The 14,905-nt window shown below is 40.4% G+C and overlaps 1 protein-coding gene across 1 annotated transcript in view; it reads left to right on the plus strand.

Annotated features, from left to right (window-relative positions):
* The window catches only part of RAPH1 (Ras association (RalGDS/AF-6) and pleckstrin homology domains 1), a 629,351-nt gene that overhangs the window by 438,195 nt on the left and 176,251 nt on the right, over positions 1–14,905 (plus strand). The window contains exon 7 of the mRNA XM_030209745.1: positions 594–753. Within this exon, the coding sequence (XP_030065605.1) occupies positions 594–753 (160 nt within the window). The remainder of the gene's footprint in view (positions 1–593; positions 754–14,905) is intronic.

Here is a 14,905-nt window from a genome sequence, read left to right on the forward strand (position 1 = left end):
AAGAGCTTGGAGAAACTATGCTCCCCTTCTTGCTTTGACATTTTGGATTGGTTTGTATTATGAAACTAAAGTGATTCACTGGTTGCCTACATGTCTGTTTGCTACTAGCTTTCTTTTAGAAAAAACACTGCTGTGTTTTAATGATCTTTCAGAGATAACAATATATATTCATTATAGTAAATGTGTGCCATGTGATTCATTCAACGGGGGGTCTTAATTATAAGTTGCCAATCGTTAGTAGTTTGCGTTTTTAAATGACAGTTCCTTATAATGTATTTTAAAATTTTGGTCAGTCTTTGTATTTGATTTGAAGAACCAGTATGTTTTATATTTAATAATATGTTTTTAATTGTACATTTACAGCCCAAAATAGTTTAAAATCTTGAATTATTTTAACGTGCATATTCTGTGAAGCTCAGCACTGCATCAGTTTTAAGTCCTTTTGTTTGCGAATCATTTATTAAGCATGAGCTGCAATTTTCTGTATTTTTGTATTACCCATGTTCATAGGGACGTATAGAAAATGAAAATGAGTCAGAGCAAATCCAATAACTGGAGTTAACCCCTTCTGTACTCTGCTTTTCTCTTGGTAGCTGGTGATTCGCGTGCACATGTCTGATGACAGTTCCAAGACCATGATGGTGGATGAGAGGCAGACTGTGCGGCAGGTGCTAGACAACTTGATGGACAAGTCCCACTGTGGCTACAGTTTGGATTGGTCATTGGTAGAGACTATCGCTGAGCTTCAAATGGGTTAGTGAGACTCTCAATGACACTGATAATTTGTTCTGTAATTTACTACAATCAAAGTCCTAATAACCATGAAATGTTCAGTATCTGTATAACATGATGCCATTAGAAGAATTTTCACAAGCCTTGTGAGTGTACAATTTGTTCCAAAGCAAATCTCCATTAGTTTATAAACATCTTAAGAGCTGGAAGCAACAGATAATAGCCATTTCATTCTTGGCTCTAGATAGATGCAGTATGTTGTGGATCAATAAAGATAATTCTTAACAGCAGTCTCTTGTAAGGATAGGGCTGCTTTTTTGGAGGGGGCCTATCTGCCCAGTTAGCTATGGAGGCACTGGCATTGAATGTGGCCGATGCCCCCATGCCTGCTGGCTCCTCCCTGACTCTGCCCACAGACTGCCCCAGCACTAACCTACATAGAAACATAGGCCGTACAGTCTTTATCAGTGGAGGGGTAGCCTAGTGGTTAGTATAGTGGACTTTGATCCTGGGGAACTGAGTTCAATTCCCACTGCAGCTCCTTGTGACTCTGGGCAAATCACTCCATTGCCCCCGGTACAAAATAAGTAACTGAATATATGTAAACCGCTTTGAATGTAGTTGCAAAAACCTCAGAAAGGCAGTATATCAACTCCCATTTCCCTTTCCCTTTTCAGATCCTATGTGCTTATCTCATGCTTTCTTTGTCTGCACCACCTCTGCCAGGAGGCCATTCTATGTATCAAACACCTTTTCCGTAAAGAAATATTTCCTTAAATTACTCCTGAGTCCATCCTCTTTCTCCTTCATCTTTTTGTTTCTTTTGCTAATTCACAACATTCTTTGGCATTCTTCTGCTGGTTATTTAGCCAATGTTTTGCAGCCTTTGCAATCTGAAGAGGCAGCTTTGTTGTGTGTTCCTTATTTGGCTAAGGTACACTTTGAACAGACAAGGAAAGGTTCTTTTTCATTAGTGAGGCCTGTAATTTGGAACCGGTCACCGTTCGTTCTTTTTGAAGTGGATGACTTAACACAGCAGTATTTAAGAAACTACTGAAGGGCCATCTCTTCTCCCAATATATGCAACCTTAATGGATGAGGCAGGATGAGTGACTGCTGTGTGGTGCATATAGTTCTGTATGCTAGGGGTTTTTTTCAGGGGGAGGGGGGTTCTCTAGGGGGATGTGGAGAGGTTGAGGGAAATTTTCTTATCCTATGTAAATTTATGGGTATAATGTTTTAAAAATTATTATTTTTGCAAGAGGAAAGATAAGAATGAAGCATATAGACGTACGTATAGATACGTAAAAAGATGGATAGAACAAAGTTGAACAAACAAACTGATTTATCCTCTGGCTCCTCTGCACTGTATATTTGCCTAATTTTTGTAAGCCACATTGTGCCTGCATGAGTGGGAAAATGTGGGATATAAATGAACAATAAATAAATAAATTTCTAAAGTGGTCTGACTTTATGCTAGTTCAGTGCATGTCTCTATAAGATCTGAGGTTAGTATTCTTCAGTGATATTTGAATGTAGTGATTAGCATGACTAAGTGAAATAGCAACAAATTACTTTAAAAATGAGTTGAGTTCTCCTTAAATTCCAAAGAGAAAAAACAAGTATTTTCTCCCTGGTGCTGATGTGAGTATAATAAAATGGTGTCGTAATTCAACTCTTGAATATAGTATATGAAAAAGCAAATATGATCTCTTGTCTTTCTATATGAAAGAAAATTCTTCGTACATAAGTATTGCCATACTGGGAAAGACCAAAGGTCCATCAAGCCCAGCATCCTGTTTCCAACAGTGGCCAATCCAGGTCACAAATACCTGGCAAGATCCTAAAAAAGTACAAAACATTTTATACTGCTTATCCCAGAAACAGTGGATTTTCCCCAAGTCCATTTAATAATGGTCTATGGACTTTTCCTTTAGGAAGCCGTCCAAACCTTTTTTAAACTCCACTAAGCTAACCGCCTTTACCACATTCTCTGGCAATGAATTCCAGAGTTTAATTACACGTTGAGTGAAGAAAACTTTTCTCCAATTCGTTTTAAATTTACTACATTGTAGCTTCATCGCATGCCCTCTAGTCCTAGTATAGAATGTTTGTACGTTTGGGAAGCTTGCCAGGTGCCCTTGGCCTGGATTGGCCGCTGTCGTGGACAAGATGCTGGGCTCGATGGACCCTTGGTCTTTTCCCAGTATGGCATTACTTATGTACTTATGTACAAGCAGTTACCACCGGGTGCCCTTCTGGTCACAATGGATGTAGAATCACCATACAGCAACATTCCCCATGCAGATAGCATAGCTGCATTTGATAAACTCCTAACATCCACCCTGGACCACCAATACTCACCGGAAACTACTACAAGATTAATCAAATGTATTCTAACTAACAATTATTTCTGCTTTAACAATGATATCTATCTGCAAATCATGGGCATTTTGATGGGCACCTGGATGGCACCACAGTATGCTAACCTCTTCATGACAGAACTGAAAGAGACATTTTTGAATACATACCAGACTAAACCCCTAAAATACTGTCAGCATATTAGTGACATTTTCATGATTTAGACTGAGGGGGAAGAAACTCAAACAATTTCACATTTCTCTCAATACATACCATCCTCCAATCAAATTCAAAATTGACTGTTCCCCAGAAAAAGCCAATTTTTTGGACACCACAGTTTCAATCAGCAATGACTGTATACAAACATCTATATACAGGAAACCTACAGACAGACGCAGTTACCTCCACAGCTCCAGCTTCCACCCTTCACATACAAAAAAAAAATACATTATACACAGCCAAGCCACAAGATACGATCGTATCTGCTCTGACCTAAGAGACGGAGAGAAACACCTCAAAATCCTGATAATTCTTCAAACAAAAAGGTTAAACCCCCAAAATAATCTCCAAGAATGTTGTCTCCTCCCTTAAAATACCCAGGGAAACCTATTGCAGTACAAGGAAAAGAAAGCCATAGAGAGAATCCCCCTTGTAGTGACATACAACCCAGAGCTAGAAAAATTGAGAAGAATTATAAAAGATTTACAGCTACTATTCCAGGAATATGAACTACTGAAAGAGATATTCCCATCCCCACCATTGCTGGCCTTCCGACAGCCACCCCCAACTTAAAACACAAACTAGTAAAAGGCAAGCTCCCTATAGAAACTCAAAAAGAAGAGTGTGGCACACATGCTTGCAATATATTCAGCTGCAAACTGTGCCAACACATTTCACAGCATCCCACAGTATTTCACAAAGGAAAAATATTCAACATAAAGGAATCTTTCACATGCTCATCTCCAAAGGTGGTATATATTATTCAAGGTAAAAAAAAGTGTGAAGAAGGGAGCTGTGTTGGAGAAACAAGCCAGATGCTAAAGACGAGATTTAATCTACATAGACATCATATGAAAAATGACAATGCCAACCAGGATGTCACTTCTGTAGTACAGCACTTTACAAAACCAGAACACTGCATCAATGATTTTATGGTAAGAATAGTAAAAGGAAACTTTAAGACAGTCTAGGAACGTAAGACCTTTGAAGTCAAAATGATTAAATATTTTGACACCCACCAGACAGGACTTAGCAAAGACCTGGGTTTTGTAGCCCATTGTAAACCATAAAATTCTACTGCTTTGTCACCCTGTTATCTACCACCCAGCTCCCCCTGTCTCTCATCCAGCCAGCTCCCCCTGTTTCTCACCTAACCCACCCCACCCTCTTCCTGTGAAACTGTCATTGAAATGCTTTTGTGTTTCACTTGTATATACTGATATTCATCAACATTTGCTTATTTCTGATCTGAAGAAGAAGGGTTACCTTCGAAAGCTAATAAAAAAATGTATTGTTAGTCCAATAAAAAAAGATATTATCTTATTTTCTTTTCTAACACGGTTGCCACACCACTTTACTACTACTACTTAATATTTCTAGAGCGCTACTAGGGTTACGCAGCGCTGTACAGTTTAACAAAGAAGGACAGACCCTGCTCAAAAGAGCTTACAATCTAAAGGACGAAATGTCAAGTTGGGGCAGTCCAGATTTCCTGCGTAGAGGTATAGTGGTTAGGTGCTGAAGGCGACATTGAAGAGGTGGGCTTTGAGTAAGGATTTGAAGATGGGCAGGGAGGGGGCCTGGCATATGAGCTCAGGGAGTTTATTCCAAGCATGGGGTGAGGCGAGGCAGAAAGGGCGGAGCCTGGAGTTGGCGGTGGTGGAGAAGGGTACTGAAAGGAGGGATTTGTCTTGAGAGCAGAGGTTATGGGTAGGAACATAAGGGGAGATGAGGGTAGAGAGGTAAGGAGGGGCTGCAGAACGAGTGCATTTGTAGGTTAGTAGGAGAAGCTTGAACTGTATGCGGTTCCTGATCGGGAGCCAGTGAAGTGACTTGAGGAGAGGGGTGATATGAGTATATCGGTCCAGGCGGAAGATAAGACGTGCAACCGAGTTCTGAACGGACTGAAGGGGGGGGATAGGTGGCTAAGTGGGAGGCCAGTGAGGAGTAGGTTGCAGTAGTCGAAGCAAGAGTGAATGAGAGTTCGGGTGGTGTGCTCAGAGAGGAAAGAGCGAATTTTGCTAATGTTATAGAGGAAGAAGCGGCAGGTCTTGGCTATTTGCTGGATATGTGCAGAGAAGGAGAGGGAGGAGTCGAAGATGAATCCGAGGTTGCAGGCAGATGAGACGGGGACGATGGGGGTGTTATCAACTGAAATAGAGAGTGGAGGGAGAGGAGAAGTGGTACTGTTAGAAATAGATGAATTCAAAATGTCTGTATGTACATTGCTGTTAAAATTAGATAATTTTCAAATCTTCTGCTTTGCAGCAAAGTCCACATATACCGTATATTTTACCTGTAGACTTGGCATAGTTTCTCTCTGAAAGTTGCCCTGGGTACAAAATGTCCACAGATTTTTGCCCCAGATTTTTGTGTGGGTAGATTTGCTATGGAAAATAATGCGCATAACTTTTTAAGCTACACGTTATTTTCCACTTCCGCCCAAAATGCCCTGGGAACACTGAAAGAAAAATAGCTAACGGTATGAAGAACAATGCACATACAGGAAAGATTTTCAGCTAGCCATAAATTTCTATCTGAAAATTGTTCTTCTTTCTAGTAACATATAACATAGTAGATGGCGGCAGATAAAGACCAGTATGGTCCATCCAGTCTGCCCAACAAGATAAACTCATTACATGTGGTATACCTGATCTAGATTTATCCTTGCCTTTTTTGGGGCATAGATTGTAGAAATCTGCCTGGCACTGGCTTTGTACTAAAATTTCTGAAGTTGTTATCAAAGCCCCTGAAAAGCTCCACCCCAGCCCATCCAAATCTATTCAGCCTCGATCAGGGCAAACAGAAAGCCACTAAAGTAAGGATAAGTCAGGAGTACGTATACCTCTAATTGAAAAGGTCATGGAGGTATATGCAGAGTAGCCTCCCCAGCCCTTTGATCTCAAGCTTAATCTCTTTCTCTCTATTCCCCTCCCCCCTTTTATCTCAAATTGCCACTACTGCAGCCTGTCTTTGGGTAGTAGGAGAGGTCATGAATCCCATTGATTTGTAGCCACTCATGTTCCCTATCCAGTCTCAATTCTCCATCAGTGTAGTATATAGCTTATAGTGTGCACCATTGGTTGGTTGAAGTAGTGAGTGCACATGCTCACTTTTCTTTGCAGTGATTTGCTGCCACTGCCATGTGCATCTGTAATGTCTGTTTAGGCTTTCAGAAGTCAACGCTGCGAAACAATGGCAGTAGCATGACCTTGTAGGGTCATTGAGCACACATCCAGTTTGCGGCACACACTGTCAGCTGCATTTTACAAAAGCTTGGGAAGTACTGGGGAAGGGGGATGAGTGAGATTGCAGGGGAGTGTTGTGGGAGAAGATGAGCGAGTCTGATGGAGAGCAGTGAACATTGGGGGGGGGGGGAGTGAAAAAAGAGCATGGAGGGTGATAAAGGAGAAATAGGCAAAGATGAGATACTGAAGATGCAAGACTGTAGTTTATTGAGATGGGAAGATAGAAGGTAGAGGGTTTAGATGCATTTTCAGACTTGATGAGAAGAGGGGGAATTCAAGACAAGCAAAAGATTCAGAGTGATAAAAATGAAGATATTAGAAAAGGAACAGGAGACAGGGAGATAGAGATTGAGAGAGCAAGTGAAAGGTTCTGAGACAAAGTTCCTAGATGAAATTGACTTACTCATAGAGAAGCTGGTTCAGGAACCAACTATTGGGGGAGCTATTTTAGTTGTCTTTCAATAGAATGCGGAAGAAGTAATGGTATTGGGGCCACTTGGCAATAGTGATCATAACGTGATCAAATTTGAGCTCATAACTACAGAGGAGACACTGAGGAAATCGACTTCATCAGTATTTCATTTTCAAATGGACAACTATAAGAAAATGAAGAAAAGGGTGAACAAAAAAAAATCTAAAAGGAGCAGCCGCAAGGGTTAAGAGTTAGACACGGATGTTGCTTAAAAATACCATCTTGGAAGCCCAGACCGTATTCCATGTATTTAATGTATTTAATTAAAAAAAAAAAAAGGTGGAAGGGAAGGCCTGACAGCTGGCAGAGTTAAAAGGTGATGTGAAACAGGTTGTTCTAGGCAAAAGAACAATTTTTGAAAAATGGAAATGAATCCAAATGAAGAAAACAGAAAGCAGCACAATCATTGATACTGAAGGCAAAACGAGAACTTGAAAATAATCTTGCATAGAGGCAAAACCTCATAATAAAAAACTTTTTTTCATGTACAGCAGAAAGCCTGTAAGGGAGTCATTTGGACCATTAGATTATCATGGAGGGGAAAAAAAGACACTCAGGGAGGACATGGCTATAATGGCTGACTGCATGAATTCTTTGCTTTTGGTCTTTACTGAGGAAGATATATGGGAGCTACTCATGCCATTAATAGTGTTTAAAGTACAGTTGTAGTGAATAGCATATTTTACTTTTAGCCAAATACAAATAATGAAAAATATTATTCTGTTGAATACAAATAATGGGCATTGAGTTTTGACATTCGTTTTGACAGAATAAATAATGAAGCAGTGTGAAATCAAAGATCAAGTTTTATTTCAGTAGGATTTACAGTAGCACAGTAGAGCCCCAGATTATTCGTATTCAAATTTAAATCACTGTTCGGCCAAATATGAATAATGTATTCTGGGCCGGATTAAATCGAATACAAATATTTGGTACAGCCCTAGTTTAAAGGTGATGATTTGGAGGAACTGAAACAAATCTCTGAACTTATATAATAGGACAAATCATTAAGCTAAAGATCAGTAATCACCTGGACTGAATGGTATACACCCCAGAAAACTGAAAGAACTCAAAAATGAAACTTCAAATCTACTATCTGAAAAAGAAATCCTATTGGTCTTTACAGCACAGGAGAACCAGGTTCATATAAGACTTTTGTTCTTTTCCTGGTAGAAAAAAAATGGGTTCATGTTCTAGAATTTAAATGTTTAGGTTCCAGGACTGCTGGTAAGATTGGTGTATTTCCCTTTTGGCATTCTAAGAAATAACATTGAATGCCTCATAGTATACTTCTGCTGTTATGGCTGTCTAGATGGGCATGGATCAATGAAGAAAGGACTGTACCTCCAGCTTAATATATGATTAGGATGGAAGATCCATAGGGATCTTGATACCATTACCATAAAACATCTGAATTCTTCTGGGATTTTAGCAATTCTTTAACACAGTGCCTCTGGAAATAAACATCATAATACAGTACAAATTTTGAACTAAATATAGTAGAGGGCCTCTCAGATGCATGCAGCTCATGCATAAACATTCACGTTTCATTATGCAGAGGGAGCTGTAATAGTTTTGACTATCTGCTTTGCATACCAAAACTCCAGTTTGTTTTTTCCCAAACACATCAGTCAACTGCATAGACTTTCCTGCAGTAACAGAAGTGTTACTGTGTTAGAATATAAATTATCTGAGAATGCTTTGCAACAAAAAAAAGGTCAGAAAAAAAGTTCAGTGCCAGACAAGCCTGTTTGTAAGCTTCACTTATATCAGATTTTCTGTAGCTTTTTTTTTCTACAACAAATCAATAAAAAGTTGGATTTTTATATTTTAGGGCTTTCTAAGCTTCCTCATTAATGGGTTCTAAATAGAAAAATAAGTAAATGCGAAGTGTCTAGGGGAGAACATTTGTCAGATTTTAGCACTTGACCATGAGGGAATGGGAAGCCTTATACATTCCTTGAAGGTAACCAGATTTTTTTTTAATTTTCTTTCCCAGTTCCCAAGTTTTCTTGGGTGTTATACAGTAACTAATAGTTTTCATTTTTTATTTTTCGGTTTAAATAGTTTTCCTTTTTTATTTTTCGGTTTAAATAGTTTTAATGATTTTATTACAAAAGAGAAGGCAACAACAAGCAACAATGCTAACCTATTACATAGTGTAATAAAGAACAAGTATTCATGTATTATAGGAGAGAAAATGGGAAAAAAAGGGGGGTGTATATTGGTTGAGGATATATTCAGCATACAGAATAGTTCATACATATAATACTAAAGGGTTGCAACCTTGGTCATCTTACTGATGAGAGATATGACATTTTAACACAGACCACTTTTTCTTGTATCTGACAAAGCGTGGTGATTTTTTAGCCAGGTACATTTCAAATGTGTAAGTTTGGAGCAACAAATTCCACCATTCCTGATGAGAAGCGAGATACAGAGTCTTCCAGTGTGAGAGAACTACTTTCAGAGCTAAAGAAAGCATAGTATTGACAAGTATAGATTGAAATGTTCATCATATATATATGTGTGTGTGTGTGTGAAATAACAAAGGGTAAAACAGTAATACAATATCCTATATCAATCTAGGTTAAAAAATTATGTATTCACTAACCCCACATCAAGTGAAAGAGGAGGTTAAAGAAAACACTAAAATTATCAAGTCTTCCTGTGTACAAACAAAACAATGCCCACCCCCAAAAAATAAAACATCTTTAATTACTAACGGTAATTAATTCAGCTAGATTTCTCACTAAGAAAAGACTAGCTGCAATGGTTTTACAAACACATATCAATGACTCACCCCCCTGCTTACCAAGCCGCATAGCAATGCTGACACAGCCCATTCCAACTGAATAGGCTGTGTCAGCATTAGTGTACCAGCAGCCACTAGCATGACTTTGTAAACAGGGGGGTTAGGTAGTTAAAGTGGAGTGGAGGAGTGGCCTAGCGGTTAGAGCACCGGTCTTGCAATCTCCAGAGGTGGCCGGTTTAAATCCCACTGCTGCTCCTTGTGATCTTGGGCAAGTCACTTAACCCTCCATTGCCTCAGGTACAAACTTAGATTGTGAGCCCTCCTAGGACAGAGAAATATCCAGTGTACCTGAATGTAATTCACCTTGAGCTACTACTGAAAAAGGTGTGAACAAAATCTAAATAAATAAATAAAGATTTGCAGGGAAATAATAAAAAGAAAGTGGTTGCTACTAGTAGACTCTCATAAAACTACTGTATATTCTTGCCTATGTCATCCCCCCATATAGATTGCATTCTTTTCCCCTTAATTTCATTGTCCATGTGATAACTCACATAGGTTGCTCTGTCTATCTATGGGTCAATCAGAATAAGCCAGCACACACGAATGCCTGGGGCAGTAATCGGAACTGGTGTCACTCCCCCTTGACAAAGTCAATACGAAACGGGAACCTGTCGGGGTTTTAAGAGCGCACCAATCTGCCTAAGATAAGTGCAGTGTGCATTATTGATAAGTACATGAGTAAAAAAAGCAGTGCAAGCCTTTTTTGTTAATATAATTGGGATGGTAGAGGTCGAGTCAATGATTAAGACATCAACACGTGTAATGGATTCACCTATTGAGTGAAAGTAATATCACCGTGTACTACATATGAGACTCTCCTTCACTTTAGTCTAAAAGTATCTAAGACTATCATATTTGCATTCACACACTCTGTGAATTTTTTTTGATATTTCACTATATGGGACAGAGTGACGGTCTATAATTATTCAACAGTATCTATGGGTCCAGCATTTCACTTCCCTCCCCCCCCCCCCCTTCTCCCTGAGTCTCAGCTGGTTCCACCAGCAGCAGCTGGAAGCATAGTGTCTCGCTCCCTTCCCTATACCGCGACTTTCATTCCCGACACTCCAAAGCAGTATGGGTGCTGGTGCAGGACCTTTCAGTACAGGCTTGCTGCTGGGTCACACCCTTCTGTACAGGAAGTGCATCACACGAGTCATCATATGGACATTGAAATTAAGGGGGGGGGGGAATGCAACTTTTATGTGGGGTGATTATATAGATTAGTATATACAGTAGTTTTGTGAGAAAAGACTACTAGAATGGACCACTTTCTTTTTAGTATTTCACTACAAATCTTTGACTACCTGAATGAGTTTTAGATATGTGTTTGTAAAACTGTTGCAACTAGAGTCTTTTTGTAGTTAGAAATCTAGTTGAATTAATTGCTGTTAGTGATTTGAGATGTTTTGTTTGGGAATGGGAGGGGACATTGTTTTGGATGCAAAACCATGGGGAGAGGAGGGAAGGACAGGAGGAAAGAGGGATGGGGAGGCCTGCTGGATCATGGGGGGAGGAGAAGGAGTGATGTTGGACCATGGAGGAGGGAACAGAAGGAAAGAGACAGGAATATGTTGGAGTTTGGAGGGGGGAAGTGACAGGAAGGAGATACTGGGCTACACGTGTGGAGAGAGGAGAGATGCTGGGAATGGTTTGACCATGTGGGAGAGGCCAAGGGATTTGGCAAGGAAATGAGTGAGAGGAATTTAGTGAGTAGAAAAGGTAGAAACATGGTAATGGAGATTAGATGAAAGATAGAAAGGGATAAGAGGCTGGTGAAAACAGTGAAATGGGAAACAGGAGAGCTACAGAGTAAGAGAAGGGGTTGGAAAGTTTATAGGTATCTAAAAAGGAGAAGAGGTTGAAATGGACAGAGGCGAAAAAGGAAGAGCTAAAACAGCAAAAGCAGTATCAGAGACAGGCAAAGTGAGGGAATGGAACAAGACAGGAGAAATGTGCATTGCAAGTGTCTTTGTAGAGTGTTCAGTATAAAAGGAAATGCATTGCTGTGTTTACTTCTCCAGTGTTGCAATACATATGGAGTTTAACTTCTTAGGGTTCCCAGTTCAACTTTTGTCTTCATATTTATAATTTGTGATCCCTTGTTCTGTATTTGATGAGGGTCTGCCTGTATTTTGTATGTGAAGAAGTCATTTAAAATTATTTGTGTGGTAGTAATGGTGGGTGAGGAAGGAAGTAGAAGAGATTGGGGGGGGGGGGGGGGGGAGCCCTCCTTAATTTCTGCCCTGGGTCCCAGCATGTAACATCGGCCAGGGCTGGTGTTTAGACGTTCAGGGGCCCAGGGCAGAAACTGGGGATGGGGCCCAAAGCTAGCCTTTAGCCTATGACTTTTTCAGCATGAGGCAGATTTAGGAGCCACTTGTAGTATGGTGGCCCTGTGCAGCCTGCTAGAATAGAAGAATCTAGAAGTCAGCCAGGGTGAATTGAGTAGGTCCTCAATTTGTGCTAACAAATGTTAATATTTAAATAGCTTTATTTACTATTTAAATAGTTAATATTGTGCATCCCTAATTAGTGTCTAGGACTGCACCCCAGCTCCATACGCTCTCCCAGTTAGATTCCATGTTGGGTATCTATGCAGATTATATGGTGTGGTAGATTTTATTCTGGAGCAACTGAAACAGCGTTCTACTAGAAGATTGTGTATTAAGGTGGGCTTCAGCAGAAGCGGAGCCAGGTTGACGGCTCGGGGGGAGCGAGAGTGGACTTCCGCCGGCGCACATTTTCAGTGCAAGACAACGAAAAAAATAGGCACCGGCAGAACTCCATTTGGGGGAACAGCCGCTCCCCTGGCGCCCCACCTAGCTACGCCAATGGGCTTCAGCTTTTTCATCTATTTTGTTATATGAGAGAGTTGCTACTAAAGCACTGATTTGTAAGCTCTTGGCAGGAGAGGAACACGCTTAATCTGTTTTAACTGTGTGGCTCTACTTATTGTATCAAAAGAACAAGAAGAAGCACCAGGAGCCTTCAAACTCAGGACACAATTTTTTTAATCATGTAACTTGAACATCAATTCTTCCCTTAGTGACCCATCACGGGCCGTGTTTCAGCGCACAGAGCATGTGTCAGGGGTCAAATAGATTGTGACATCTGAGAAGCAACAGAACTTACTCTTTTGAGGATGACAAGTTGGATGAATTGTCCCGTTAAATGCCGGTAAAATATACTTGATCGCTCAGTGGAATTAGAGCAAAGTTGATCCCTCTTGCTCGAGTTCTTATTGTATCACCATTTGGTTTATTTATATTTAGTTTGTAAAATGGTGAGCACTTTGTTAGTTCCTTGTAATATATAATTCAGAACGATATTATTTCTACATTATGTAATGAGCTGCTTCCTTGCAAAATCTTGACTGTGATTTCTAAGGGCCCTGTTTTCCAAGCAGGGCTAAGGTCACGCTTGTGTTTTTAGCACTCGCTAAACACTAAAGACATCCATATATTCCTAGGGGTGTCTCTAGCACGTACTAAAAACGCTAGCACACCTTAGTAAACAGGGCCCTAGGTTTGGCCATTGAACTGACTGTAGGGAACAGTACATACATTTACTAATTCATCAGTAGTGCTGCTGTTAGACTAGTGCCCTGTAGTCAGTGTGTGTTTTCTAGCGAAAAAGGTGCCAGTACTCAAATGCCAGGCCACTCTTCAGGGGTGGGATGATCACTGAGGGACCCACCCCACAATAGCCAGGCCCCCTGCAACCGGTCACAGAATCTATGGCAAGGCAGAATTGGCGTGTAGAGCCTGAGCTCTTTCATTAAAATTTGGGGACCATGGGTCAATTTTAGCAGACAATGGAAAAGGTGCCAGTACTCAGTACCCCCAAGTACCCCCTCAAAAAAAGCCCCGCCTGTAGTATACATAAAAGGTGCCTTATATTTTGAAGGCTATATAGACGATTGTGTGTCAGTTAATAAACTGCAATGTGCAGTTTATCTGTTTACTCCCTTGTTTTTTTTAATCGTTTGAAACTTAACTCCAGTGTGATTTCACAGCAGCTTCTTCTGTTTGACATTATCAGTAAGGGTGTCTGTTACATTCCCAAGGAAGTCTTTTACTAAGTGACAGTAAGCCCAACGCGGGCTTACCACTCGCAAACGGGAAGTACCGCCAGGATACCGCAGCAGCCCAGCGATAGTTTTCACCCCCAGCGCGCCCCATTTTCGGTGTTCCAAAAATATTTTACTTTTTGTAGCACCGGTGTTTACCCAGCGGTAATCGGGCAGTTCTGCGCCTTGCCTGGTTACCGCCAGGTTAGTGTGGGAATCCTTACCGCAGTCCTTACCGCCACCTCAATGGGTGGCATTAAGTGCTTCCCCTCCCCCCCCCCCCCCCAAAATGGCTGTGCAACAAGTGCTTTATTTGTCACACAGCCATTTCTTAAAAAAGAAAACAGCCTTTTACCCGCTGCAGTAATAGGGGGCCTCAGCGCGCATCATAAACATTTTGCTGCAGCTTAGTAAAAGGACCCCCAACTTAAATAAAAAATATATGGATGCTGCTGAGATGGTAGCTCAGTAGTCAACAGCCTAAAAATCAGTTAGAGCTGCGTTTCTGAAGCAGTGACTTGCTGTGCAGGAGTGATCACTATCATATATCATATGATGAGAGATCATATAAATAAACTAAAAGTGATAAGGCTTTTGTTTTCAATTGTAAAGTATGTCTTTTATGTGCTTTCAAATTTTGCAAAATGCTGCAGCTAGACTACTTTACTTTTTCAAGCTAAACGTTCAGAGACGGTAACCCCTCTCAATTGAACTTCTTTGGTTACCTGTTCATGCTTGTTTGTTTTTTGTTTTTAAACGTTGTACAATGGTTTATAGGATTTTTCATGGTCTTGCCACTAGTTATATGCCATGCCTGTCTTTTGCTTGTAATTTTTTGAGACAATCTTGAGCAAATACTGTTTTACTATTTAATTTCCCCAACGCTACTCATGTTAGATAAAAAAGGTACTTTACTGCCTGTTTTGTATATCAGGCCGTAAAACTTTGGAGCTCTGCCATCAGAAATAAGATTGGAATGGTCT

Source organism: Microcaecilia unicolor, chromosome 7 (genome assembly GCF_901765095.1).
Source record: "Microcaecilia unicolor chromosome 7, aMicUni1.1, whole genome shotgun sequence".
Lineage (NCBI taxonomy): Eukaryota > Metazoa > Chordata > Amphibia > Gymnophiona > Siphonopidae > Microcaecilia > Microcaecilia unicolor.